The sequence below is a fragment of the Bos indicus genome, chromosome 14 (assembly GCF_029378745.1).
Source record: "Bos indicus isolate NIAB-ARS_2022 breed Sahiwal x Tharparkar chromosome 14, NIAB-ARS_B.indTharparkar_mat_pri_1.0, whole genome shotgun sequence".
Classification (NCBI taxonomy): domain Eukaryota; kingdom Metazoa; phylum Chordata; class Mammalia; order Artiodactyla; family Bovidae; genus Bos; species Bos indicus.
In genome coordinates, this window is record NC_091773.1 from 4,743,269 (window position 1) to 4,768,687 (window position 25,419).

The 25,419-nt window shown below is 45.2% G+C and overlaps 1 protein-coding gene across 7 annotated transcripts in view; it reads left to right on the forward strand.

The window, feature by feature from the left end:
- The window catches only part of FAM135B (family with sequence similarity 135 member B), a 264,335-nt gene that overhangs the window by 230,383 nt on the left and 8,533 nt on the right, over positions 1–25,419 (forward strand). For 6 of the 7 annotated variants that reach the window (XM_070802404.1, XM_070802408.1, XM_070802405.1 and 3 more), the window contains 10 exons: positions 3,328–3,483; positions 4,532–4,605; positions 8,252–8,406; positions 10,624–12,640; positions 14,891–15,057; positions 16,535–16,626; positions 17,650–17,747; positions 19,967–20,118; positions 23,639–23,749; positions 25,266–25,379. In XM_070802404.1, the coding sequence (XP_070658505.1) occupies positions 3,328–3,483; positions 4,532–4,605; positions 8,252–8,406; positions 10,624–12,640; positions 14,891–15,057; positions 16,535–16,626; positions 17,650–17,747; positions 19,967–20,118; positions 23,639–23,749; positions 25,266–25,379 (3,136 nt within the window). Of the gene's footprint in view, positions 1–3,327; positions 3,484–4,531; positions 4,606–8,251; positions 8,407–10,623; positions 12,641–14,890; positions 15,058–16,534; positions 16,627–17,649; positions 17,765–19,966; positions 20,119–23,638; positions 23,750–25,265; positions 25,380–25,419 lie in introns of those variants that run through there. The other variant, XM_070802409.1, reaches the window with a different exon arrangement.

Here is a 25,419-nt window from a genome sequence, read left to right on the forward strand (position 1 = left end):
CTCGTGTCTTCATCAAAGACATATCTTTCCCCTTGGAAGAAGCACCTTAGAGACGCTACAGTTGAATGATGCTTTGTATCTGGAAGCTAGTCATTAATTACAAAGCTTCAATACCCCAAAATTAAAGAGGCTTATTGGGTGTCAGATTTCTTCTTCTCTGTTTTTCTTGCTCTCAGATGCTTTGCTCCACCCTCTGTGCATTATGCTAGTGTCAGCTGTTAGTCCAAGAAGAGTGAAGAGAACTTGCAGTGTTTCAGGCTAGGCTTTGGACCTCATTATGTCCAATAAACAGTTATTTGCTTTGCACCTTCATTTTGCAGATGAGAGACTGAGGCACACGGCAAAGAAGGAGCTCAGAGATGAGTTTGAAATGGCCATGGTTATGTATCTTTGCATCATCTTCCAGGGCAGATAGATCCCTAAACTCTTTTTTTTTTTTTTCAATGTTCTTGAGTTCATGTTTAACCATATCCTAAGGATAAGGACACTATACACATTTGTATTGAAGTATTGTTGAATTATAATATTACATGGGTTTCAGGTGTACAACGTAATCTTGATATTTTATAGATTATACTAAATTTAAAGTTATTTGAAAATATTGGCTATACTCTTCATGGTAAACGCACCTTCCTACTTCCTGCACTGGATGAGGCTCTCTGTAGGCAGAGATACTCTCTTATTCATCTTCGTGTCCCCATGTATTCTAAGCATGAGCCTGGGTCATGGGAGATGCACTTTAAATTATTGGTAGATAAATGATGAAGCCTAGGACTCAGTGTTAGGCTTGGACCACTGGTTCTCTGGCTGTCCTCAGAGATGTAATCTCTCTTCTTACCTCTCCAGAATAAAAGTCGCCCCCAAGCAGGTGGCTCTCCTAGCTCTAAACTGAAGCTAGCCCGAGGTTCCTCCAAGAGCTCTAGGCCCTTTCTAGGCTGAGTCCTTAAAGCTTTTGTTAAGGCAGCCTTGGATTCTCCTTAGGAAGTATGAAGTCGTGGCAGCAAGATGGTGCTGGGTCTGTGGAGCCCAGACCAGATCAGATCAGATCAGTCACTCAGTCATGTCCGACTCTTTGAGACCCCATGAACTGCAGCACGCCAGGCCTCCCTGTCCATCACCAACTTCCAGAGTTCACTGAGACTCACATCCATCGAGTCAGTGATGACATCCAGCCATCTCATCCTCTGTCATCCCCTTCTTCTCCTGCCCCCAATCCCTCCCAGCATCAGAGTCCTTTCCAATGAGTCAACTCTTCGCATAAGATGGCCAAAGTACTGGAATTTCAGCTTTAGCATCATTCCTTCCAAAGAAATCCCAGGGCTGATCTCCTTCAGAATGGACTGGTTGGATCTCCTTGCAGTCCAAGGGACTCTCAAGAATCTTCTCCAACACCACAGTTCAAAAGCATCAATTCTTCGGCGCTCAGCCTTCTTCACAGTCCAACTCTCACATCCATACATGACCACAGGAAAAACCATAGCCTTGACTAGACGAACCTTTGTTGGCAAAGTAATGTCTCTGCTTTTCAATATGCTATCTAGGTTGGTCATAACTTTCCTTCCAAGGAGTAAGTGTCTTTTAATTTCATGGCTGCAGTCACCATCTGTAGTGATTTTGGAGCCCAGAAAAATAAAGTCTGACACTGTTTCCACTGTTTCCCCATCTATTTCCCATGAAGTGATGGGATCGGATGCCATAATCTTCATTTTCTGAATGTTGAGCTTTAAGCCAACTTTTTCACTCTCCACTTTCACTTTCATCAAGAGGCTCTTTAGTTCCTCTTCACTTTCTGCCATAAGGCTCATGTCATCTGCATATCTGAGGTTATTGAAATTTCTCCTGGCAATCTTGATTCCAGCTTGTGCTTCTTCCAGCCCAGCATTTCTCATGATGTACTCTGCATAGAAGTTAAATAAACAGGGTGACAATATACAGCCTTGACAAACTCCTTTTCCTATTTGGAACCAGTCTGTTGTTCCATGTCTAGTTCTAACTGTTGCTTCCTGACCTGCATACAGATTTCTCAAGAGGCAGGTCAGGTGGTCTGGTATTCCCATCTCTTTCAGAATTTTCCACACTTTATTGTGATCCACACAGTCAAAGGCTTTGGCATAGTCAATAAAGCAGAAATAGATGCTTTTCTGGAACTCTCTTGCTTTTTCCATGATCCAACGGATGTTGGCAATTTGATCTCTGGTTCCTCTGCCTTTTCTAAAACCAGCTTGAACATCAGGAAGTTCACGGTTCACATATTGCTGAAGCCTGGCTTGGAGAATTTTGAGCATTACTTTACTAGCATGTGAGATGAATGCAATTGTGTGGTAGTTTGAGCATTCTTTGACATTGCTTTCTTTGGGATTGGAATGAAAACTGACCTTTTCCAGTCCTGTGGCCACTGCTGACTTTTCCAAATTTGCTGGCATATTGAGTGCAGCACTTTCTCAGCATCACCTTTCAGGATTTGGAATAGCTCAACTGGAATTCCATCACCTCCACTAGCTTTGTTCGTAGTGATGCTTTCTAAGGCCCATTTGACTTCACATTCCAGGATGTCTGGCTCTAGGTCAGTGATCACATCATCGTGATTATCTGGGTCGTGAAGATCTTTTTTTACAGTTCTTCTGTGTATTCTTGCCATCTCTTCTTAATATCTTCTGCTTCTGTTAGGTCCATACCATTTCTGTCCTTTATCGAGCCCATCTTTGCATGAAATGTTCCTTTGGTATCTCCGATTTTCTTGAAGAGATCCCTAGTCTTTCCATTCTGTTGTTTTCCTCTATTTCTTTGCATTGATCACTGAAGAAGGCTTTCTTATCTCTTCTTGCTATTCCCAGCCATGTGGAAATCACCTAGTGAGTTTGATGCTGTCTGTGAGGTTATAAAGACTTTATCATTTCTCAGGAGATGTTTTCCAGCACCTACTCTGGAAAGGCAGCATGGTGCCCTGGCTTTGTCGGGGGGATGATCTTACAGCTTAATCCCAGCTATGGGTGACTTTGGGTATTCTGATGTATTTAATTCTCTCATTTTATTTTTTATGTAAAATGATGACTACAATAATTCTAACAAAGGTTCATTGTAGAGATTAAGTAGTTCATGTATATATTTAAAAGATGCTTTGTGTTTTACTTACCAAGTAGTAACTATTAATAATTGGAAGCTATCATGATGGCCAGATACTGAGTTCAGAGTATAATGGGCTATAGAGGAGAGTCTGGAGAAAGAGAGGGATTCATCACAAGCAGAGAAGCCAGCAAAGCCCTCAGAGGAAGATGGCAGTGGCTGCATGGAGCGGAGGTCCTTCACTGCACCCTTTTGCCTCCCCAGATGTTGAATAACCCAGAGAAGATAGCTGAGCAGATAAGTAAGGATCTCGCCTGGCTGGCCTCCCACCTGATGGCCCTGTGGACCCAGTTCCTGGACACAGTGACGCTGCACTCCCAAGTGACCACTTATCTCACCCAGGAGCATCACACCTTGCGGGTAAGGGGTCAAACAGTATAAGTTCTGTAGTCACATGGCAGAGATATCAGGAAGCTTTTCAACAGTTGGTTCATCAGGCAGAATAAACGTCTGGATTGGCTGCTGTCAACCTAAGTGCTAGTCCTGACCCACCATGAGCTTGCAGAGAAACTTTGTGACCTTCCTTTGGTTCTCAGTTCTTTGCTCTGAAAGTTGCTCAGTCGTGTCCGACTCTTTGCGACCCCATGGACTCTACAGTCCATGGAATTCTCCCAGGCCAGAATACTGGAGTGTGAGTAGCCTTTCCCTACTCCAGGGGATCTTCCTGACTCAAGAATCAAACAAGGGTCTCTCCTGCATTGCAGGCAGATTCTTTACCAACTGTGCCACAAGGGAAGCCCATTTGCTCTAGGGAAGTTTTTTGCTCTACTGTTCATTAAGTACCAGCCTTGGCTACCAAGTGATGGTGAGCTGATCTTAAAGGATATGATGAAGTGCTTTGAAAGTATTTTGAGGAAGTGTCTTCACATGTCATCCATTGTTCTTAAGGCCTTTTTTTTTTTTTTTTTGCCACCAGGTGGAAGTACACAGGGGGTGGGGACTCATGCGTAATAAAAGATGTTGGTCTTCTCATTTCCAGCCAGAGGACAAATAGCTGAGTCTCCGGACACACTTACATGACTGATTTTGCAAATTCTAATTCGTCTGCATTTATTTATGGCCTCTGTTTTCAAGTGTCTTTTATTCTAGTAGAAGAAATAAGGCCTAAATTTAAAAAAATGACAGAATGCAAAACAAGAGCAGATCAATAAACATGTGTTCAAAAAAAAAAAAAAAAAAAACACACATGTGTTCAATTGTGTCCATAAATCAGGTTTGTGTTAAGAACTAGAAATGAGAGAGGGCAGCTGTGGAGGGTAGAAAGGTGTTTCAGAACCTCTGGGTTGTGGGCTCAGCTCTCTTCTTATTAATATATGTTACTTCCCTCATTGAGCCTTAATTTCCTTTTAGAAAATGAAGGCCAAACCCACCCAGTGAGTCACATTGTTTATACTGTTTTATTCTTCAGGTCCGAAGGTTTTCTGAGGCCTTCTTTTATATGGAGCACCAAAAACTTGCAGTCCTGACTTTTCAGGAAAACCTGTAAGTAACCAACGGCATGTCCATATCACACCATGAGCACCAAGGACATTCTTGTTCAAAGTTAGCTCTTCCCTTCATCCCTGATTATGAAGGAGAGAGTCTGCCCATCTCTTTACATTCAGGTGCATTTTCTCTGAAGGCAAGAGCCAGACAGATTGCAGAGGTTGGAGCTGGCAGGTGGCAAAGAAGGTCAACAGCCAGAGTTTTTGCTGTTGTTGAGTATCATGATGGTTCTATAGACAGATTCAAGACTTCCTAGGTCCCTGAAGACATCTGTGCTGAGTCCTCTTTGCAAAATGAATTAGGAGCAGGTGGTATGGCCACAAGCAATGTCAGGGAAAAAAAAAAAACCCACAGAATTCACCTGAGACTTTGTAGCAGCTATGAAATGCATTGAGCATAAGAATTAATACTGAACTACCTAATTAGGAGGATAGATGGGAAAAAATGTAAAAATACTCAGAAAAGTCAGAGGGTTGACAGAAGAGGAGATCATTGTCTCTTGTTATAGATTTCCCTGGTGGGCAGAGTCAGTGCTTCCTGTTTCCTCCAAGATGTTTGGTCTTGGCTACACAAGTTTATAGGTTTCTTTCTGTTTCTGAATAGTATGTTTGTCTCCAAAATAAATTTGGATGGAATAATGTTTTGAGATGCCCCAGTAAATCCAGCAGGAAAAACACTGAAATTCGTCTATCACTTAGGACAGACCTGAAGATCTTTTCACTTTCATCTTTTTTACACCTGTAAAACCTGTATGTAGTCATGTGTGGATGTGAGAGTTAGACCATAAAGAAGTCTGAGTGCCAAAGAATTGATGCTTTCAAACTATGGTGTTGGAGAAGATTCTTGTGAGTCTCTTGGACTGCAGTGAGATCAAACCAGTCAATCCTAAAGAAAATCAACCCTGCATATTCATTGGAAGGATGGATGTTGAAGCTGAAGCTCCAATACTTTGGCCACCTGATGCGAAGAATCAACTCATTGGAAAAGACCCTGATGCTGGGAGGGATTGGGGGCAGGAGGAGAGGACAACAGAGGATGAGATGGTTGGATGTCATCACCGACACAATGGGCATGAGTTTGAGCAAGCTCTGGGAGATGGTGAAGGACAGGAAAGCCTGGTGTGCTACAATCCATGAGGTGGCAAAGATTCAGACACAACTGAGCAACTGAAGAACAACCTGTATGTCAATATAATATGGCTAAAGCATTACTTACAGGTTAGGAATGTTTTGGCCAAAGTGATAAAATACCACTTTTCTGAGGGTGTAGCATTTGAGCAGAGACTGGGATTATACTAGAACTCCGGGTCTGGGAGTTGGTGATGGACAGGAAGGCCTGGTGTGCTGCAATCCATGGGGTCACAAAGAGTTGGACACAGCTGAGCAACTGAATTGAATTGGGGTTATAATAAGTCATGTCCTGATATGAGAGAAGACGGTTGAGTCAGAGGGGATAGCTGGTGTAAAGATTTCTTATATGGGAACATAAGGTGTTTGAAAGCATCAGTAAGCAAGCATAGCTACACTGGAGTGACAAGTAGGAGAAGTGGGGTGGGACCCAGCTTCTGTGGGAACTTATGGGCCCACAGGATAAAGAATTCAGACTTCGTGCTATGATAATTATAACTAACGTCTCAAAAAACTGGCAAGTGACTATGGTAGAAAGACTTTGGATTTCAAATCTCATACACATGTTTTGACATTTTGACCCTGGAACTTATACAACTTGTGACATCTGACTAGTTACTGAACCTCTCTTAGTTTGTGCTTGGGTATAAAAGGCAGATTCCTTCATTCAACAAGAGCCTATTTGGTGTTGACTGTATGCCAGACACTATTTTGGGCATTAGGATATCCAGCAGTGAACCAAACAGACACATTCTCACGGAGCTCATATTTTAGTAACGGAAACATATTTTAACATAAATAAATAAATATGATATGCCAAATGCAGTAAATGCTATGGAGAAATATATCAGTGTGACAGGCTGTAGAAGGTGCTATTTCATAGATATATCAGAGATGGGCTCCCTGAGGAGACATATGAGCAGAGGTCTAAAGCAGGTGAGGGTCTGAGCCCTGCAGATACCTACGTGATTATATCATTTGTCCCATAGTGCAACTTCAGATATTAGAGAAATTGATTACCATTCAATTAGTAGTAGATATTAACCTATAATAAAGAGCATACACTAGGATAGCAATGATGCTGTGTAGGAGGAGGTAAACTTAGAAGACTCTTGAGAGTCCCTTGGACAGCAGGGACATCAAATCAGTCAATCCTAAGGGAAATCAACCCTGAATATTCATCAGAAGGACAGATGTTAAAGCTGAAGCTCCAATATTTTGGCCACCTGATGCAGAGAGCCAACTCACTGGAAAAGACCCTGATGCTGGGAAGGATTGAGGACAGGAGGAGAAGGGGCCAACAGAGGATGAAATGGTTAGATATCATCACTGACTCAATGGACATGAATTTGAGCAAACTCTGGGAGACAGTGAAGGACAGGGGAGCCTGGCGTGCTGCAGTCCATGGGGTCACAGCGAGTCAGACATGACTTAGTGAGTGAACAACAGCAACAGAACTTTTAATTAGGTCATTAAGAGTAAGAACTATATTCTAAAGGGGTCGGGTTAAGGGGTGGGAGGGAGGTTCAAGAGGCAGGGGATATATGTGTATGAAGCGACTTAGCAGCAGCAGCAGCATACTGTACATTGTTGTACAGCAGAAACAACCTTGTAAAGCTGTTATCAGTAAAGCAACTGAACAAACTAAAAGTAAATTGTAAAAAATAAAAGAATAAGAACTATAGAATTGAGAGGGAAATTTTATTTCAGATTGAGAAAATTACCAGGGGACAGGCCCTCAGTGCTGTGAACAGAATTAAACCTTAGATTGAGATAGTGAACGTGGGTTCTGTGATGCTGGCAGCAAAGCATGCATGCAGGCATTCTCATCTAGAGTCAGATGGAGGGGAGGGAGGTCACAGTGTTTGCATCAGAGACAGAACCATCCTCCCAAATCAGGGTGGACAAGTGAACTCAGCCGTCAAGACCTGTCTTGTTCAAGCACAGACTAGAGTGTTTCTCAAGTAATAGGTTACAGCCATTTAGTGGACTGTGAAATTGTCTTCATGGCTTTAGAACAACACTTTTTAAATGAAATAAGATAGGTAGTAATAAGAAGAAGTATTTCTGAAGCTTTTGTTTCAGCATGAGTGTTTCTGGGAGTGTGTGTGATTGTACGGGGTGGCCATGGAAAATGAAGGGCATTTCTTGCCATGGGTTGCACTATTTAAAAAGTGTTTAAAAGTGACGTAGAACTGGTGAGTAGCAAGGGTGTGTTTTATCGCCTCTCTTCCTGTTTGACCAATGCCAGCCAGTTCTTTTCACATAGGAAGGAAGTGTTCAGTGACAGTTTGTTGAATGAATGAATGTGAAAATGTTGATAGTATGAAGACCTATAGCCAGGGCTTTGGGGGCTGGATAGGTAGCTGGGAAGAAAGGAAGTGTGGATAGATAGATGGCAATTGTTACTGTCTACTGTACATCTTCTAAATGCTGTCATGGGATGAGAGGGAAGGGGCAGCAAGAATAAAACCTTTAAATCTCCCTTGGATGCTCACCGGGTCCATGTTCCCCAGGATCCAGACCCACAGCCAGCTGTCCCTGGATATCCGGAATTCGGAGTACCTCACCACCATGCCCCCGCTGCCCGCAGAGTGCTTGGACATTGATGGAGACTGGAACACCCTGCCCGTTATCTTCGAGGACAGATATGTGGACTGCCCAGCCACAGGTGTGTCTTTTTGGTTTTGGAAAAACTCAAAGAGTTGGAATTACCACTGGGTTCCCATCGGCTGCTCTGCTTACCTCTCAACAGCCATGGGAACAAATCAGTGAGGTGTTTTGTCAGTTCACAGAGGAGAAGCAGGAACTAAGATTAAGCTTGTTATTGGAAGTGACTTCACCTCAGTGAATGGGCAAACTCATGGAACTCAAGGACAGTTATAGGAAAGACCTGCTTCTGGACTTCTGGGGCGGGATGTGGGAGGGAGGTTCAAGAAGGAGGGGACGTTGTGTATACCTATGGCTGATTTGTGTTGATGTACGGCAGAAACCAACACACTATTGTAAGGCAATTATCCACCAATTAAAACATAAAAGTCCAGGTGACTTCTGAAAACGGTGTAGTGTTTCAAACAAAACACGTTATTCGGTTTTCAGTTAGTTGTACCCTGACATCTAGTGTCTACACTGTGCATGACAGCTTGAATGTGTATAAGCTCCAGAGAGAGCAGCCAACCCAGCTGCTCACAACAAGTACAAAACATTGGCTTGTGTCTGTGTGTGTATGTGTGCACACGTGCATACACACATGTACATGTGTATATATATAATCTAATACAGGTTCAGTCAGTTCAGTTCAGTTCAGTTGCTCAGTCGTGTCCACCTCTTTGTGACCCCATGAATCACAGCACGCCAGGCCTCCCTGTCCATCACCAACTCCTGGAGTTCACTCAAACTCACGTCCATTGAGTCGGCGATGCCATCCAGCCATCTCATTCTCTGTCATCCCCTTTTCCTCCTGCCCCTGATCCCTCCCAGGATCAGAGTCTTTTCCAATGAGTCAACTCTTCGCATGAGGTGGCCAAAGTACTGGAGTTTCAGCTTTAGCATCATTCCTTCCAAAGAACACCCAGAGCTGATCTCCTCCAGAATGGACTGGTTGGATCTCTTTGCAGTCCAAGGGACTCTCAGGAGTCTTCTCCAACACCACAGTTCAAAAGCATCAATTCATCAGTGCTCAGCTTTCTTTATAGTCCAACTCTCACATCCATACATGACCACTGGAAAAACCATAGCCTTGACTAGATGGACCTTTGTTGGCAAAGTAACATTTCTGCTTTTCAATATGCTATCTAGGTTGGTCATAACTTTCCTTCCAAGGAGGAAGCGTCTTTTAATTTCATGGCTGCAGTCACCATCTGCAGTGATTTTGAAGCCCCAAAAAATAAAATTTGACACTGTTTCCACTGTTTCCCCATCTATTTCCCATGAAGTGATGGGACCAGATGCCATGATCTCTTCATTTTCTGAATGTTGAGCTTTAAGCCAACTTTTTCACTCTCCTCTTTCACTTTCATCAAGAGGCTTTTGAGTTCCTCTTCACTTTCTGCCATAAGGGTGGTGTCATCTGCATATCTGAGGTTATTGATATTTCTGACGGCAATCTTGATTCCAGCTTGTGCTTCTTCCAGCCCAGCATTTCTCATGATGTACTCTGCATATAAGTTAAATAAGCAGGCTGACAATATACAGCCTTGACAGACTCCTTTTCCTGTTTGGAACCAGTCTGTTGTTCCATGTCCAGTTCTAACGGTTGCTTCCTGACCTGCATATAGGTTTCTCAAGAGGCAGGTCAGGTGGTCTGGAATTCCCATCTCTTCCAGAATTTTCCATAGTTTATTGTGATCCACACAGTCAAAGTCTTTGGCATAGTCAGTAAAGCAGAAATGGATGTTATATGTATGTTAATCTTCATTATATTTATATGGTTGAACTACAGAAAATTTAAACAGTTGGAAAAGATATTTAAAATAAGCACCGCTGTCTATCAGAATCCAACACAAATAACTGACATCCTTTGTTATCGTTTAGTCGTTAAGTCATGTCCGACTCTTTGCAGCCGCATGGACTGTATCCTGTCAGGCTCCTCTGTCCATGGGATTTCCCAGGCAAGAATACTGGAGTGTGTTGCCATGCCCTTCTCCAGGGGATATTCATGATACAGGGATCAAACCTGCATCTCCTGCATTGGCAGGTGGATTCTTTACCACTGAGCCACCAGGGAAGCCCTTCTTACTTGTGAAATTTCGAGAATTTAGAGGTTATCTCTCAGGATCAAGGAATAGAGTGCAGATAAACTCTTTATTATACAATCAAGTGGATCATTTGTGAATGTAGATTTTGAAGAGTATAACACATTTTTCTTTCTTTTTTTTTCTTTCTGTAGGATGTAATTTGAATATTTACCCTAATTTTGATGTTCCAGCAACAAGTCCAGCAATAATGAACCTAAACAACAGAGAGGAGAACCTTGTTGTAAATAGAAAATCACCTCTGAGGGAAAACCTAGTCTTGGCCTCCATGAAATCATCCCCTACAGACTCTGATGAGGAGGTTATTAGGTGTCCAGGGCCCAGTAAGAATGTCGCCACACCCAGTCATACGGATGTGTGCTCTGAATCTCAGGTGTATCTGACAGTTGGTGAATTCCAGAGCAAGGCAGGTGTGCCTGAAGTTGACCATCAGACTGGCCCAAGGTCTGATGTTGGGGGGCATCTGCTGGCAGATGAGGATCTGCCCAGGAGGAGCCCTGGTCCAGAGGATGGCCAGGCCCCAGCGCTGACCTACATTGATGTGAAATCTAGCAATAAGAACCCCTTCAGAACAGAACCCACAGTGCCCACTGGTGCCCAGCACGAGAGTGGGTGCTCCAGAGCCAAGCACGAATTAGGCAGAACTGAGCGAAGCAAAGGGGTAGCCGGTGGAAGTCATCACTGTGCCGTCTCTTCAGAGAAAACCACCCTGCATGAGTTAAGCAGTCTAGGAAAGGGGGTGGGCCAAGGGAGCAAGATGGTGCTGCTGAGTCTGAAGGTCAGCCCCTCGGAGCCCTGCGAGCCCCTGAACTCTTCTTTGAGGGACCCTTTGGACATCAAGGGTTTGGCAAAGGACCCTCACATAGAGGAGAAGGAGGAAGTGTGTGTCCTCTCTGGGGTCATCAAGAGATCTGCTTCCATCATCTCCGACTCAGGCATTGAGAGCGAGCCAAGCTCTGTCGCCTGGTCCGAGGCTCGCAGCAGAACCCTGGAGCTACCCAGTGACAGGGACTTCTTGCACCAGCTGGTCCGAAGACATGCCCTGCACAGAAACTCCCTGGAAGGGGGGCACACTGAGAGCAACACGAGCTTGCCGAGCGGGATCCAGGCCTCCCTCACGTCCATTAGCTCTTTGCCTTTCGAGGAGGAGGAGCGGGAACTGGCACTCACGAAGCTGACCAAGTCAGTGTCCGCCCCCCAGATCAGTAGCCCCGAGGAGTCTGCTGAAGATGCGGACTCCACGCGGCATGGGGGAGGTCCCTCTGAAACTTCAGCTGTGCCCACCGAGAGTACCAACCCCTCAGGACGCTGCCTTCAACCCAGCGATGGCCCCACAATCCAGGAAGCCGGGGTCGACCATGGCCTTGTGGAGGAAGTCTCAGATGCTGACAACCTGCAGGGCCCTGGTTACATAGATATCCCCAAAGGTCAAGAGCATCAGTTTGACCCCCAAGGCCCCTGTTGTCTGGATGGCAGGACTGACCACCCTCCAGGTGTTGAAACCAAAGGTCTGGGTTTAAAAGTACCACGCCTCCTCGGACTTGAATCACCTGGGCACAGAGTTTTGCCCAGAGAACTCGTGGAGACCCCGAAAGGCGTGCCTGGAGACTCCGACGTGGGGACAGGAGCTCCTCTCGACAGCGACATGTTGGACGTTGAGAGTTTCACCTACCCCAGGGTGCCTGAAGTGAGCTGTGCACCAGCCGCCAAAACCATCGACGTGGATTCTGCAGGTGAGCAAAGCAGCTCCCTTGGCATCACGGAGGATACGGCACCGAGCAGAGGAGCTGACACCTTCCCAGAGGATGAGCGTGAAGCAGGCGCGGGCTCCACTGTGACTCCGTCCGTTCCCTCCCAGGTTACGGGAAACCAGGAGCCCAGGGCAGGCACCACCATCCTGCTGTCCCACGTGACCTCTGCAGAGAGCTCCTCCCTGGACAGCCTGAAAGCTGTCGAGGTCGTCAACCTGTCTGTGTCCTGCGCTGCCACCTGTCTCCCTTTCTCGTCTGTGCCCAAGGAGACCCCTGCCAGGGCTGGATTCTCTTCCAAACAGACCCCGTTCCCCATCACTCATCAACCTTTGGGCTCCTTTGGAGTCGTTCCTAACCATTCCAGAAAGCTGGAGGAGGAAGTCAGCGAAAGGATGTTCAGGTAGGTTTGCTGATGGCTAACCTATCCCAGCATCATCTTTCAGACTTTCCCACATATTCCGCAGTTTCACGCATACTGTTTCAGGATTGCGTATCAGGTATTTTCTGATTTAAATAAAGTAAGATGCTCCTATTGTACAAGTCAGGAATGTAGAATAGTAAAAGGAAGTAAAAATGATCAATAACCTCACCTCTCAAATATAGCCCATGTGTAAGTTCTTCTATATTTTTTCCTGTGTGCATTTTTATGTATATATTGTGTTGTTTTTCTTTACTCACTAAGTCGTGTCCAACTCTTTGCGACTCCGTGGACTACAGCCATCCAAGCTCCTTTGTCCATGGGATTTCCCAGGCAAGAAAATTGGAATGGGTTGCCATTTCCTTTTCCAATGTATATATTATTAATCTGCAAAAGTAAGATAATTTTTACCAACTCCAAGTTTTTTCCAGCTTCATATATTGGAAACATCTTTCTATGTTTATAAATCTATTTTGCATTACCATTTTGGTGTTTAAATAATATTCCATTGTATAAATGCACCATGAATTATTAACAAAATCCTTTAGAGATAAACTGTAAATGTTTTTTCAGTTTTTCTTATGATGAATGACCTCTGTCTTTGCACAATTCCTTTAAGAGCCATTTGAGAATAGGACTAATTCATCAGATTTTCTTCCTAAATACCTCTTGTGTGATTATTAAGTTTAATATTCCTTTTGAAATGCCAGAATCCAGCCCTTTATCCTTGTCTTAGGTTTGCATTCATAGTAGTCCTTCCCCTATAAACTATGCATTTGATTAAATTTAGTATTGAATCATTTAACCAAAATATCCCATTTCAATCACTTGTTCAAAAAAGCGTTGAACAGTTACCCATTAATAATATCTCTGAAAGAAATGGCACAGACAGGCAAATTTTGGATCCCATGTTTTATGAAGACTATTAAATACCTATCCTATGCCCATGTCATCAGTTTAATTAATACATGGCAGAACTGTCCAGCACTGGCTAGTGTTCTGGGCTCTCAGTCTAAGAAGGAGGTGGAGAGATGACAGAAGCAGATGAGAGCAGTTGAGTACACGGGGTGGTTCATGTGTGCACAGCTGAGCCAGAAAAAGGAGGACCTAATTTTTCTGTGGAGCAATAAATGTGGATGGAAATGGATGGTGGCCAGGAGAAGCTTTTTAGAGATGACACCCAAGTGGAGGAGAAACTATGAGACATCCTGTTGATGACAATGATGGTGATGATGAGAAGGCTGGTAATAGATTTCATCTTTTTATTTCACTATTTAATCTGTTTCAAGTACTATTTTAAGCATTTTGCATTGATTATATTGCTTCAAACACAAAACAAAGACGACTCTGAATTCAACGAGGGTGTGATTCCCCTCATTTTTCACAAATGAGGAAACAATGCAGGGAGGTTACTAGTCGGCCCACAGGTGGTTGTGGCTGCTGCTTGGTCACTCAGTTGTGTCTAACTCTTTGCCGCCCCATGGACTGTAGCCCACCAGGATCTTCCATCCATGGGATTTTCCAGGCAAGAATACTGGAGTGGGTTGCTGTTTCCTTCTCCAGGGGATCTTCCCAACCCAGGGATGGAACCCATGTCTCCTGCATCGACAGGCAGATTCTTTACTACTGAGCCACTAGGGAAACCCCCAGTAGTAACGGTCAAAGCTGAGATTGTGACCTTGGGGTTCTGACTCCTGTGTTCATGCTTTTAATCACCACCTGGTCAGGTAGCAAGGCAAAGAAGATGATAACCAGGTGGGAAAGGCATTTCAGGCAGATAGACCCGAATACACAAATGCATGGAAGTAAAGAGAAGAGACATAATTCATGCAGGGAATGAAATATCTCCTCCAACTGTTCTTTTGGGGGCCAGGGGATGATGCTGGAGAAGTTGGTGGAGGCCAGGGTAATAAACTTTCATTCCTGGAACACTGCTTAAAGATTGTATGGGTCCTTGAAGCTGGATAGACTCTCTGAGGTTCTGTTCATTGCAGGAACCACATCTGCAGAAACCAACTCAATCTAGCCTTTGTTTTTCCTGGATTGCTTTCTTGCCTCCTTCAGAACCAAGCCTCCTTCACTAGCCTCTCCCTTGAGGTACCATATTCAGCCTTTGCTGCTTGGCAGAGACTTCCTTGTAGATGATCATCACTCCTACATCTCAGCTCAACTCATCTCCTGTTCAATGTGGAGCACACAGCTCGGCTTGTGATTAATTAGTGTATTCTCCAGTTTTTATCAGGCCAAAGAGAAATTTAAAAAAGAGCTGAAGATTGATGGATTTCTGTACAGTGACTTATCTGTACTAGCTTCTGACATACCGTATTTCCCACCAGAGGAAGAGGAAGAAAATTTGGAAGATGGGATTCACCTGGTAGTCTGTGTCCATGGCCTGGATGGTGAGTTCTAACAGGTTTTCTCCTCAAAAGGTGACATAGACACATTATCACATTTATGATTGACTCTAGATCAGGGAGTTGTTCAACAAATGATGAGTAGGCAACTGTGGAATGATAGTAAGTATACTGGATCTAGGAAAATGGCATGGCCTTGCTCCCAAAGGAAATATCTCTTTGGCCAAAAATATGTTCAAGCTAATGAAATACCCAAATGAATGAATTAATGCAATGGAGGGATAAATAAGTCATATCCACTTTAGATGGGATCTAACAAATAAGTAAGGGTCAGAGAAATGAAAGGGCTTCTCTAGGGCTTCACTGTTGCTGAGCAGCAAAACCGTGGTCTTATACTTCTTATGATAACTAAATAGGGAATGGTGATAACTTTACTTCCGTGACACACTCTTGTTAATATCCTTAATTTTTCTCACTCTTGGGGCTAATGCATTTAATTGTCTGTATCCAGTCCTGGCTATATGCATCACATACCAGAACGCTGAGTCAATAGTTCTATTTGGTGAAGTGTTCAAGAATCCAGCGGTAGATCACCCATTCCAGATGATGATGATGGTGGTGGTGGTGGTGGTGGTGGTGGTGATGATGAAGACCAGGTTGTATACATCACTCACCATGGTCCCAGAGCCTTTTTAGCTGCTTAATATGTATTAATGTGGTTGATCCTGACAAGAGCCCTGCAGAGTAGCTGCTATTATCTACCCCATTTATAAAGGGGGAAACTGAGTAAGAGGGCAGCTCAGTAACTTGTATAAGGTCCCACAGCAACTGCAGTTGACTCTCCATGGTGGTCTAGTGGTTGAGACTTTGCCTTCCAGTGCAGGAGCTGGGGATTCAATCCCTGGTCAGTGAACTAAATCCCACCTGCCTCATGGCCAAAAAACCAAAACATAAAACAGGAACAAATTCCACAAATTGTAGCAAATTCAATAAAGACTTTAAAAATGGTCCACATCAAAAAAAAAAAAAAAATAGCTATCAATGCGGAAGGGAATATATATGTACTTGCAGCTGATCTGCGCTGTTACAGCAGAAACCAACAGAACACTATGAAGTAATTATCCTCCAATTAAAAATAAATTAAAAAAACACCTATCAGGCTGGGTTTTGCTGCTTATCAACAACACTTGCAGAAAGTCCTGAATAAACAGAACTGTCAAAGAAGGGAGGGGCAGCGTGTCTTCAACTCTTCCTGGACCATTATGTTCACAAGCCAGAAACTGATAGATCGGGGAATAATCCCAGTGAGAGAGGGCTGCCAGGGTGGCCCTGAGCCTGTGTGGATGGGAGCAGGGAGCAGCACAGGGACCAGTGGACTGGGCGTGTGTTAGTTGCTTTTATTATGGACTTACTGAAAAATGGGAAATAGGAGGGATAGGAGAGAAATTAGAAGTACATCCTTAGTGTGTCAGAGGTCACATGATTCAATGTGGGTCTATGTGGGGTCATCTATCCTCTTTAGGGAACAGTGCAGACCTCCGGCTGGTAAAGACTTTCATAGAACTGGGGCTCCCTGGAGGAAAACTGGATTTCCTCATGTCTGAGAAGAATCAGGTATGACAACAAAAACATCTGAACTGAAACAATCCCTGAGTCACATCTTAGATGAGCCTCCTAAAGTCGCTGTGATGGTTATGGCTACACAGGTGGGAGGGAGCTTTGCCAGGTGACCCTGGCCAGGTGCTCAGGTCTGGAGAGCTCCTTTTCCTTGGGGAGGAGGAAATAGTAAGAAGGGGGAACATGTGGATCGGGTGACTGGCCCTCTAGACCTCACAGGTCGTAGGCTGGCTGACAGCTTGGAGCATAAACGATGGGGCATCCGTGGGTCTGTCTGGGGAAGAGGTTTGTCACTGGTGTCGGTGTAACTGGTAGAGCTGGATCGTGACCTTTTCATCACCAGAGGGAAACTATGGAGCCTTTGCCATTTCAGGGCTGGAGCTTTAATGGGGTGTCAAGGTAGACGAGACTTGCAAGAGTCCATGACCAAGAGGTGGGGTTGGGTGTTGTCACTGATTCCCAGCCCAGGGGACTTGAGATGGATGAGGCTAAGTATCCTCTGGAGGCAGAGAACGGCTTGTAGCTAAAGGGTCTCATGGCCACGGAACATGGGAGCTGCACAGAGAATAGTCAACAAGCGAACACGGGATGTTAGTCTCACTGCTCCCCTCTTAGTGGTCAGTCCTTTTCCTTATCTCTGACACCTGCTTTGTGCAAGGTCGTGCACTCTGCAGGGTGAAGGGACAGACATGTGAGGAAGAGGAAAGAGAATCATTTCGAACGTCTTCAATGTGCTGAGCACTTGTACCTGTTTGCTCTTTTAATCTTCACAACCTTTCTTTGAAGTGTGGACCTTGTTGTCTCCCCACGGAAAAGGGAACCCATAGTCAGTCCAACCTGGAAAGCCCCAGTTGGGGGCTCCTTTTCTTGATGTTGAATCCTAATTTGTAGCCCGAAGGTCAGGCATGGGCACACACCCAGGATATGCCCTGAGGCTTGGCGGAGGAAAACGGACTTGCGCACAGAGCCTGGCCTTGTGCAACTGCCCCCTCGACACCCGTTTCGTCTCTCTCCTTCCAGATGGACACGTTTGCGGATTTTGATACCATGACCGATCGGTTACTGGATGAAATCATTCAGCACATCCAGTTGTACAACCTCTCCATATCGAGAATTAGGTAAAAGGAAACCACAGGTAGTTAATGCTGGGGGGAGCGGTGCCCTTTTTAAGTGTTTGCTGTGTATGAATTCAGCACGATGCCATCTGAATACCAGGCTGGGATTAGTTAACTTAGGGCTTTCAAGGGACTAGATTACTTCCAGAGCAGCCGTGGATCCCAAGCCTGCTTGACACACCCATGTCTGGCATAGCCGCTGTGTGGGAGCCTACAGCTTGTGCAGCTCAGTACAAAGAGAACTGGGCTTAAGTATGTGTGTTCTGTGTGCTCAGTCGTGTCTAACTCTTTGTGACCCTTTGGGCTGTAGCTTGCCAGACTCCTCTGTCCACAGAATTTTTTCAGGCAAGAATACTGGAGCGGGTAGCCATTTCCTTCTCCAGGGATCTTCCCGACCCAGACATCAAACCTGCGTCCCTGCATTTCCTGCATTGCAGGTAGATTCTTTACCTGCTGAGCCATCAGGGAAGGCCTTAAACAAATACTCTAGGTTTTAAATCCCTATCCTGTATCGTGCATCGAACCTGGACTGGCATCTCGTGGATGCTTGGGGCTAGTGCACTGGGATGACCCAGAGGGATGGTATGGGGAGGGAGGAGGGAGGAGGGTTCAGGATGGGGAACACATGTATACCTGTGGTGGATTCATTTTGATATTTGGCAAAACTAATACAATTATGTAAAGTTTAAAAATAAAATAAAAAAAAAGAAATAAGCAAAAAAAAAAAAAAAAGATAAATCCCTATCCTTTTGACAGTTACAAGTTTGTGTCTGCATTCTACCATGTAACCTTGAACAAGCTTTCTACATCTCTGATCCTCTGTTTCCCCATTTATTAAGTGGGACCAGCCCGAGGGGATTCACTAGCTGCCACATAAAAGGGCTTCATTCAGCACTAACTGTGACCTTACACTGTAATAGACAACTGGGTGTCAATGTTGAAAGGATTAAGGGGATAGTCCATAGCGTGTTCCTCAGGCATTTGCCAATGTGGACACATCTGGAAATGAGTCCTCGATAGCCACCATCCCATTTAGGCCTTGGGGATGAACCATCACTTCTTTATTTCACAAATGAGGATTCAGAGGTTGACAGAGTTAGATGAAAATAAAAGGGTGTGGGAATTCCCTGGAGGTCCAGTGGTTAGGGCTCCGTACTCACTGCCAGGGCCTGCTTTCGACCTCTAGTCAGGGAACTAAAATCCCACAACCTGCACAGCACAGTCAGACAAATAGACTGTCAACAAATTGAAAAATTCATGGGAATTCCCTGGTGGTCTAGTTGTTAGTACTTGGTGCCTTCATTGCCAAAGACCTGGGTTCAATCCCTGGTCGGGTTACTAAGATCCTGCAAGCGCCACAGTGCAAACAAAATTAATAATGATAATAGTAAAAAGTAAGTGGATACCAGGGCTTCCCTGGTATTTCAGACGGTAAAGAATCTGCCTGCAATGAAGGAGACCCAGGTTTGATCCCTTGGTTGGGAAGATCCCCAGAGAAGGGAATGGCAACCCACTCCAGTATTCTTGCCTGGAGAATCCCATGGACAGAGGAGCCTGGCAGTCTATAGTCCATGGAGTTGCAAAGAGTTGGACAGGACTGAGTAACTAACACTTTCACTTAAACTTTTCAAGAGGATACACAGGAGAAGAGCTAGGGAACTCTGCCTCTCATCTAGTTGGGTTTCTATAAATAATTATTTAAGCTCAAAGTGCTGATGTGTGGGATTCACAGATCTCAGAGCAGTGGAGCAGCTGGGGCAGAGAGTGTGCGGGGGGCTGAGCGGGGTGACGGAGGGCGGAGTAGCCCTGGAGAGGCAGGTGGAAGTGGGCCAGGCTGAGAAGCCGGGACTTGACCCTATGAATGACCAGGAGGGTTCGTGCCCCATGTGTATTCCAGAAAGGACCCCCAGGTGTCCCGAGGGGGGCGTAGAGACCAGAACTGGGTGGAGGGGCTGCTCTAATAACAATGTGTGAAGGTGCTCATACTTGTGATCACACTGGGCCCAGGGTCTCCATCACAAGGCTCCATCCTGGGCTCCACGTATCCAGCATTTGGAAACCCAATGGGGATGAATTATTGCCCCCCGCCACTTCGCCCCACATGTCCCCCTAAATCCTGAGGGAGCTGGAGGCTGGCTCACCCCTTGTGCTCCTGGCGCAGCGTCTTCTGGGCTGCTGCCGTCCTGCGCTCACTCACATGGACCCTTCCCATCTCTCCATAGCTTCATCGGCCATTCTCTCGGCAACATCATCATCCGATCGGTCCTCACGCGGCCTCGGTTCCGGTATTACCTCAACAAACTCCACACCTTCCTGTCACTGTCTGGGCCCCACCTGGGGACCCTGTATAACAACAGCGCCCTGGTCAGCACAGGTAAGATGCCACCAGCATCGGCACTCCTCAGCATCATGCAGGGCCCAGGGGAGGGCAAAGCAGAGACGGAGGCTCTTCCTGATGGAGCCTCCTGGCTTTGGAGCCAGCCTCTTCAAAGTGGTGGCGCTGGCTGTCTGCCACTGTCCCCGCACCCATACCCACCTGCCCTCAGGGCGGACTGGGCTGCGTTATGTCCTCACAGGAGGTGGCTCAGATCTGTTTGCTTTCACGTTATTACAGAACATAAGCTGGGAACATAGGTTATTTGACACACTGATATATAACAAATGGGAGTTCTTTCCTTTGTCAAGCTGTCTTCCTTCACAAACCAAGGAAGCCAGTTCTGAACAGAAACAAATGATTTAGACCACATTTTTCCCAACAGTAATTTTGCAACACTAGTGAAATGTCTCACTGAAAAATGAGACATTACCAGTAATCCTTCCAATCTAACGTATTTAGAGTGATTCTGTATGGCTCATTCTCCTTATATTTGCATCCACGCACATTTGCATGGCAGCAAGGCTTCCCAGGTGGCTCAGTGGTAAAGAAACTGCCTGCCAATTCAGGAGACATGGGTTTGATCCCTGGGTTGGAAAGATCCCTGGAGTAGGAAATGGCAAACCACTCCAGTATTCTTGCTTGGAAAATCCCACAGAGAGAGGAGTCTGACAGGCTACAGTCCATGGGGTCACAAAGAGTCAGACACAACTGAGCATGCACATCATCACGTCAATCATAACATATATATACCCTGTGTCTTACTTATTTCCTTGCATTTTATCAAATTCGTGTATTTGTGCATGTGACATAATACTCATCCCTGTTAATGTCAGCATAACTGGAGTAAATAGCTGGACTTCGAAATGAAAGGTTGATTTTCACTTTTCTGTATCCTAATTGGATCTGTTCAGTTCAGTTCAGTTACTCACTCATGTCTGACTCTTTCCGACCCCATGGGCTGCAGCACACCAGGCTTCCCTGTCTATCACCAACTCCCAGATGCTCAAACTCATGTGCATTGAGTCGGTAATGCCATCCAACCATCCTATCCTTTGTCATCCCCTTCTCTTTCTGCCTTCAATCTTTCCCAGCATCAGGGTCTTTGTCAATGAGTCAGTTCTTTGCATTAGGTGGCCAAAGTATTGGAGCTTCAGCTTCAGCATCAGTTCTTCCAATGAATATTCAGGACGGATTTCCTTTATAATGGACTGGTTGGATCTCCTTGCAATCCAAGGGACTCTCAAGAGTCTTCTCCAACACCACAGTTCAAAAGCATCAATTCTTTTGCACTCAGCTTTCCTTATAGTCCAACTCTCACATCCATACATGACTACTGGAAAAACCATAGCTTTGACTAGATGGACCTTTGTTGGCAAAGTAATGTCTCTGCTTTTTAATATGCTGTCTAGGTTGGTCATAGCTTTTCTTCCAAGGAGCAAGTGTCTTTAATTTCATGGCTGAAATCACCATCTGCAGTGATTTTGGAGCCCAAGAAAATAAAGTCTGTCATTGTTTCCATTGTTCCTCCATCTATTTGCCATGAAGTTATGGTCTGGATGCCATGATCTTAGTGTTCTGAATGTTGAGTTTTAAGACAGCTTTTTCACTCTCTTCTTTCATCAACAGATTCTTTAGTTTCTCTTTGCTTTCTGCCATAACAGTGGAGTCATCTGCATATCAGAGGTTATTGATATTTCTCCCAGCAATCTTGATTCCAGCTTGTGCTTCATCCAGCCCAGCATTTCGCATGATGTACTCTGCACATAAGTTAAATAAGCAGGATGACATTATACAGCCTTGACATACTCCTTTCTCAATTTGGAACCAGTCCATTGTTCCATGTTCAGTTCTAATTGTTGCTTCTTGTCCTGCATACAGGTTTCTCAGGAGGCAGGTCAGGTGGTCTGGTATTCCCATCTCTTTGAAAATTTTCCACAGTTTGCTGTGATCCACACAGTCAAAGGCTTTGGCATAGTCAATAAAGCAGAAGTAAATATTTTTCTGGAACTCTCTTTCTTTTTCTATGACCCAACGGATGTTGGCAATTTGATCTCTGGTTTCTCTGCCTTTTCTAAATCCAGCTTGAACATCTAGAAGTTCTCAATTCATATACTGTTGAAATCTGGCTTGGAGAATTTTGAGCATTACTTTGCTAGTGTGTGAGATGAGTACAATTGTGCGGTAGTTTGAACATTCTTTGCCATTGCCCTTCTTTGGGATTGGAATTAAAACTGACCTTTTCCGATCCTGTAGCCACTGCTGAGTTTTCCAAATTTGCTGGCATATTGAGTGTGGCACTTTCACAGCATCATCTTTTAGGATTTGAAGTAGCTCAGCTGGAATTCCATCACCTCCACTAGCTTTATTCCTAGTGTTGCTTCCGAAGGCCCACTTGACTTTGCACTCCAGGATGTTTGGCTCTCATTAAGATCTTTTTTGTATAGTTCTTCTGTGTATTCTTGCCACCTTTTCTTAACATCTTCTGCTTCTGTTAGATCCATACCATTTCTGTCCTTTATTGTGCCCATCTTTGCATGAAATGTTCCCTTGGTATCTCTGATTTTCTTGAAGAGATCTCTAGTCTTTCCCATTCTATTGTTTTCCTCTATTTCTTTGCATTGATCACCAAGGAAGGCTTTCTTATCTCTTCTTGCTATTCCTTGGAACTCTTCATTCAGATGGGTATATGTTTTCTTTTCGCCTTTGATTTTCTCTTCTCTTCTTTCCTCAACTATTTGTAAGGCCTCCTCAGACAACCATTTTGCCTTTTTGCATTTCTTTTTCTTGGGGACAATCTTGATCACTGCCTCCGGTACAGTGTCACGAACCTGTGTCCTAGTTCTTCAGGCACTCTGTCTATCAAATCTAGTCTTTTGAATCTATTTGTCACTTCCACTATATAATTTTAAGGAATTTGATTAGGGTTATACCTGAATGGTCTAGTGATTTTCCCTACTTTCTTCAATTTAACTCTGAATTTGGCAATAAGGAGTTCATGATCTGAACCATAGTAAGCTCCCAGTCTTGTTTTTGCTGACTATATAAAGCTTCTCCATCTTTGGCTGCAAAGAATATAACCAATCTGATTTTGGTATTGACCATGTGGTGATGGCCATGTGTAGAGTCGTCTCTTGTGTTGTTAGAAGAGTATTTGCTATGACCAGTTTGTTCTCTTGGCAAAACTCTGTAAGGAGCATCTTTAATTTTTTTTTTTTTCTTTCGGTATTTCAGACTGTTTCCTTAGGCTAGATTTATGGAAGGGGATTGAAAAATCAAAGGGTTTGGTTAACTTCATGACTCTTGAAGCCTGTCTCATAAGATTTTATCTCTGCCTCCGGATTATAACAATACAAATGTATGTCAAACTTCCCAAGGATTTGCTAAATTGCACACTCTCCTTTTTAAGTTAACTAAAAGCCACAGTTGAATGTTAATCTTTCCCCTATTCTTTTTTGCTTTTTTGTTTTTTTGGTTGGATGTGTTTGATGTCGGTCTGGTTTGGTTGTCGTCTTTCTAGGTTTGTGGCTCATGCAGAAACTGAAGAAATCCGGGTCGCTTTTGCAGCTGACCTTCAGGGATAATGCTGATCTGCGCAAATGTTTCCTCTACCAACTAAGCCAAAAGACAGGTGAGTGGATCCCCCAGCTGCACCCTGAAGTGGCAGTGAGTGGGAGCTGGAGAGCCAAACCTTGAAACCCAAAGTAGATTCAAAGTTGCATTACTTCACTCACAGAAGGATGTCATCAGGAGCTGCAGTGTGACATAGCTTCCTCAGTTCACAGAGAGCCCAGCGGCTACCCAAGAACTAGCTGCCTCTTGACCATCTCCCCTGCAGCCTGGGGGCCAGAGGCAGGTGTGTGCAGTGTCCTCTACCTTAGAGTTGCAGCATCTACTTCCCACCAAGCTTTTAATGTGCCCAGGTCTGTGTGCCAACCGACAGCTCCTTTACCCGGGTGCAGATTCCCCTACCAAAAGGGCAGGTGGACACTGTCCATTTCTGTTGATAGGGCAGAGGGACATGGGGGTGCTTAAGATCACACCTTTACACACACTTGCAATGAGGAAGCACATACAGGTGTTGAAGACTCTACCTGCCAAGGGAGTGAGCAGAGCACAGCAGTGACCTCATGTCACTGAGGGAGCAGAGATGGTGACCAGTTGTCGTACTGAGTCCTGCCCAGCAAGCTGGCCTGACCCAGGGTCTGTCTCATGGGCCACAATCTTCCATCAGTGTCAAAACACTGACTCTGATGCTATCTCTGCCTCCCTGGATGTGAGCCTGGTGTAGCCCTGGACTGATGATAACCTTGGACAAGTTCCTTACCCATGTCTGTATCTGTGTGCTACCATGAGAGCTACACCCCCGTGGGGAAGGGACGGAAGCAGGCTTGGGCAGAGGAGCAGTTGGATCACAGCGTGGCCCCTCCAGAGTTATCCTGCAGAGGGAGGAGGTCTGGTATCTGCCCCCTGCGGATCACTGAGAGTTGGCCAGCCCCAGCTTGTGGTCTTGGGCTGTTATCTGGGATGAAAAGGCTCCCTCCATTGGAGGCGTCCCCCACAGGGTCCCTGGGCTGAAAGCAGTCTGACGGGGGACCTGGGTAGAGCACCGCAATGCTGGGATACCCCGGGTGAGCTCAGGGACTGAAAGAATAGGCTGTGATGCTTCAACTGGGAGATCCCTCTGCCTCAGAGCAGGCTGATTCAGGGAGGTGAGGTGACCTGCAGAGTGATGAGGTCAGAGGCTGTTTTCCTCCCGCAGGTGATGGTACTGGGGCTGGCACACAGGGAACCATGGGGTTGGGGAGGAGGAGCGGCAAAATACTAGATTTACTTCCTTATGGACTCCTTTCTGTTCCCGCCCAGAAAGGCATTTTTGTCACTTACCTGTTATTTATCTTCCACTGCTCAGGGTCGTGAGCTTAGTTTCTGCGGCTGATGAAGTCAAAGCCGCCCCCTCCCCTCTAACTTGCAGAGCCTCTTTCCCCCGTCCCAGACCCGAAGACCCTCATTCAATGACTCCACTGGTGTGTCTGGTATCTTTCCGCTTTTCCTTTCTCCCGGGCAAGTTTGTGAAATGTGTGCAAAGCAGGGGCTGTGGGTTGAAACCGCCTGAGCAAAACAGCACCCGCCCGGCTTAATTGCAGGTCTGCAGTATTTTAAAAACGTTGTGCTGGTTGCTTCTCCCCAAGACCGCTACGTGCCCTTTCATTCAGCCAGGATCGAGATGTGTAAGACCGCCCTCAGAGACAGACACACAGGTAAGCCACATTTCCTTTCCTTTTCTCCCCTTTTTCTCCT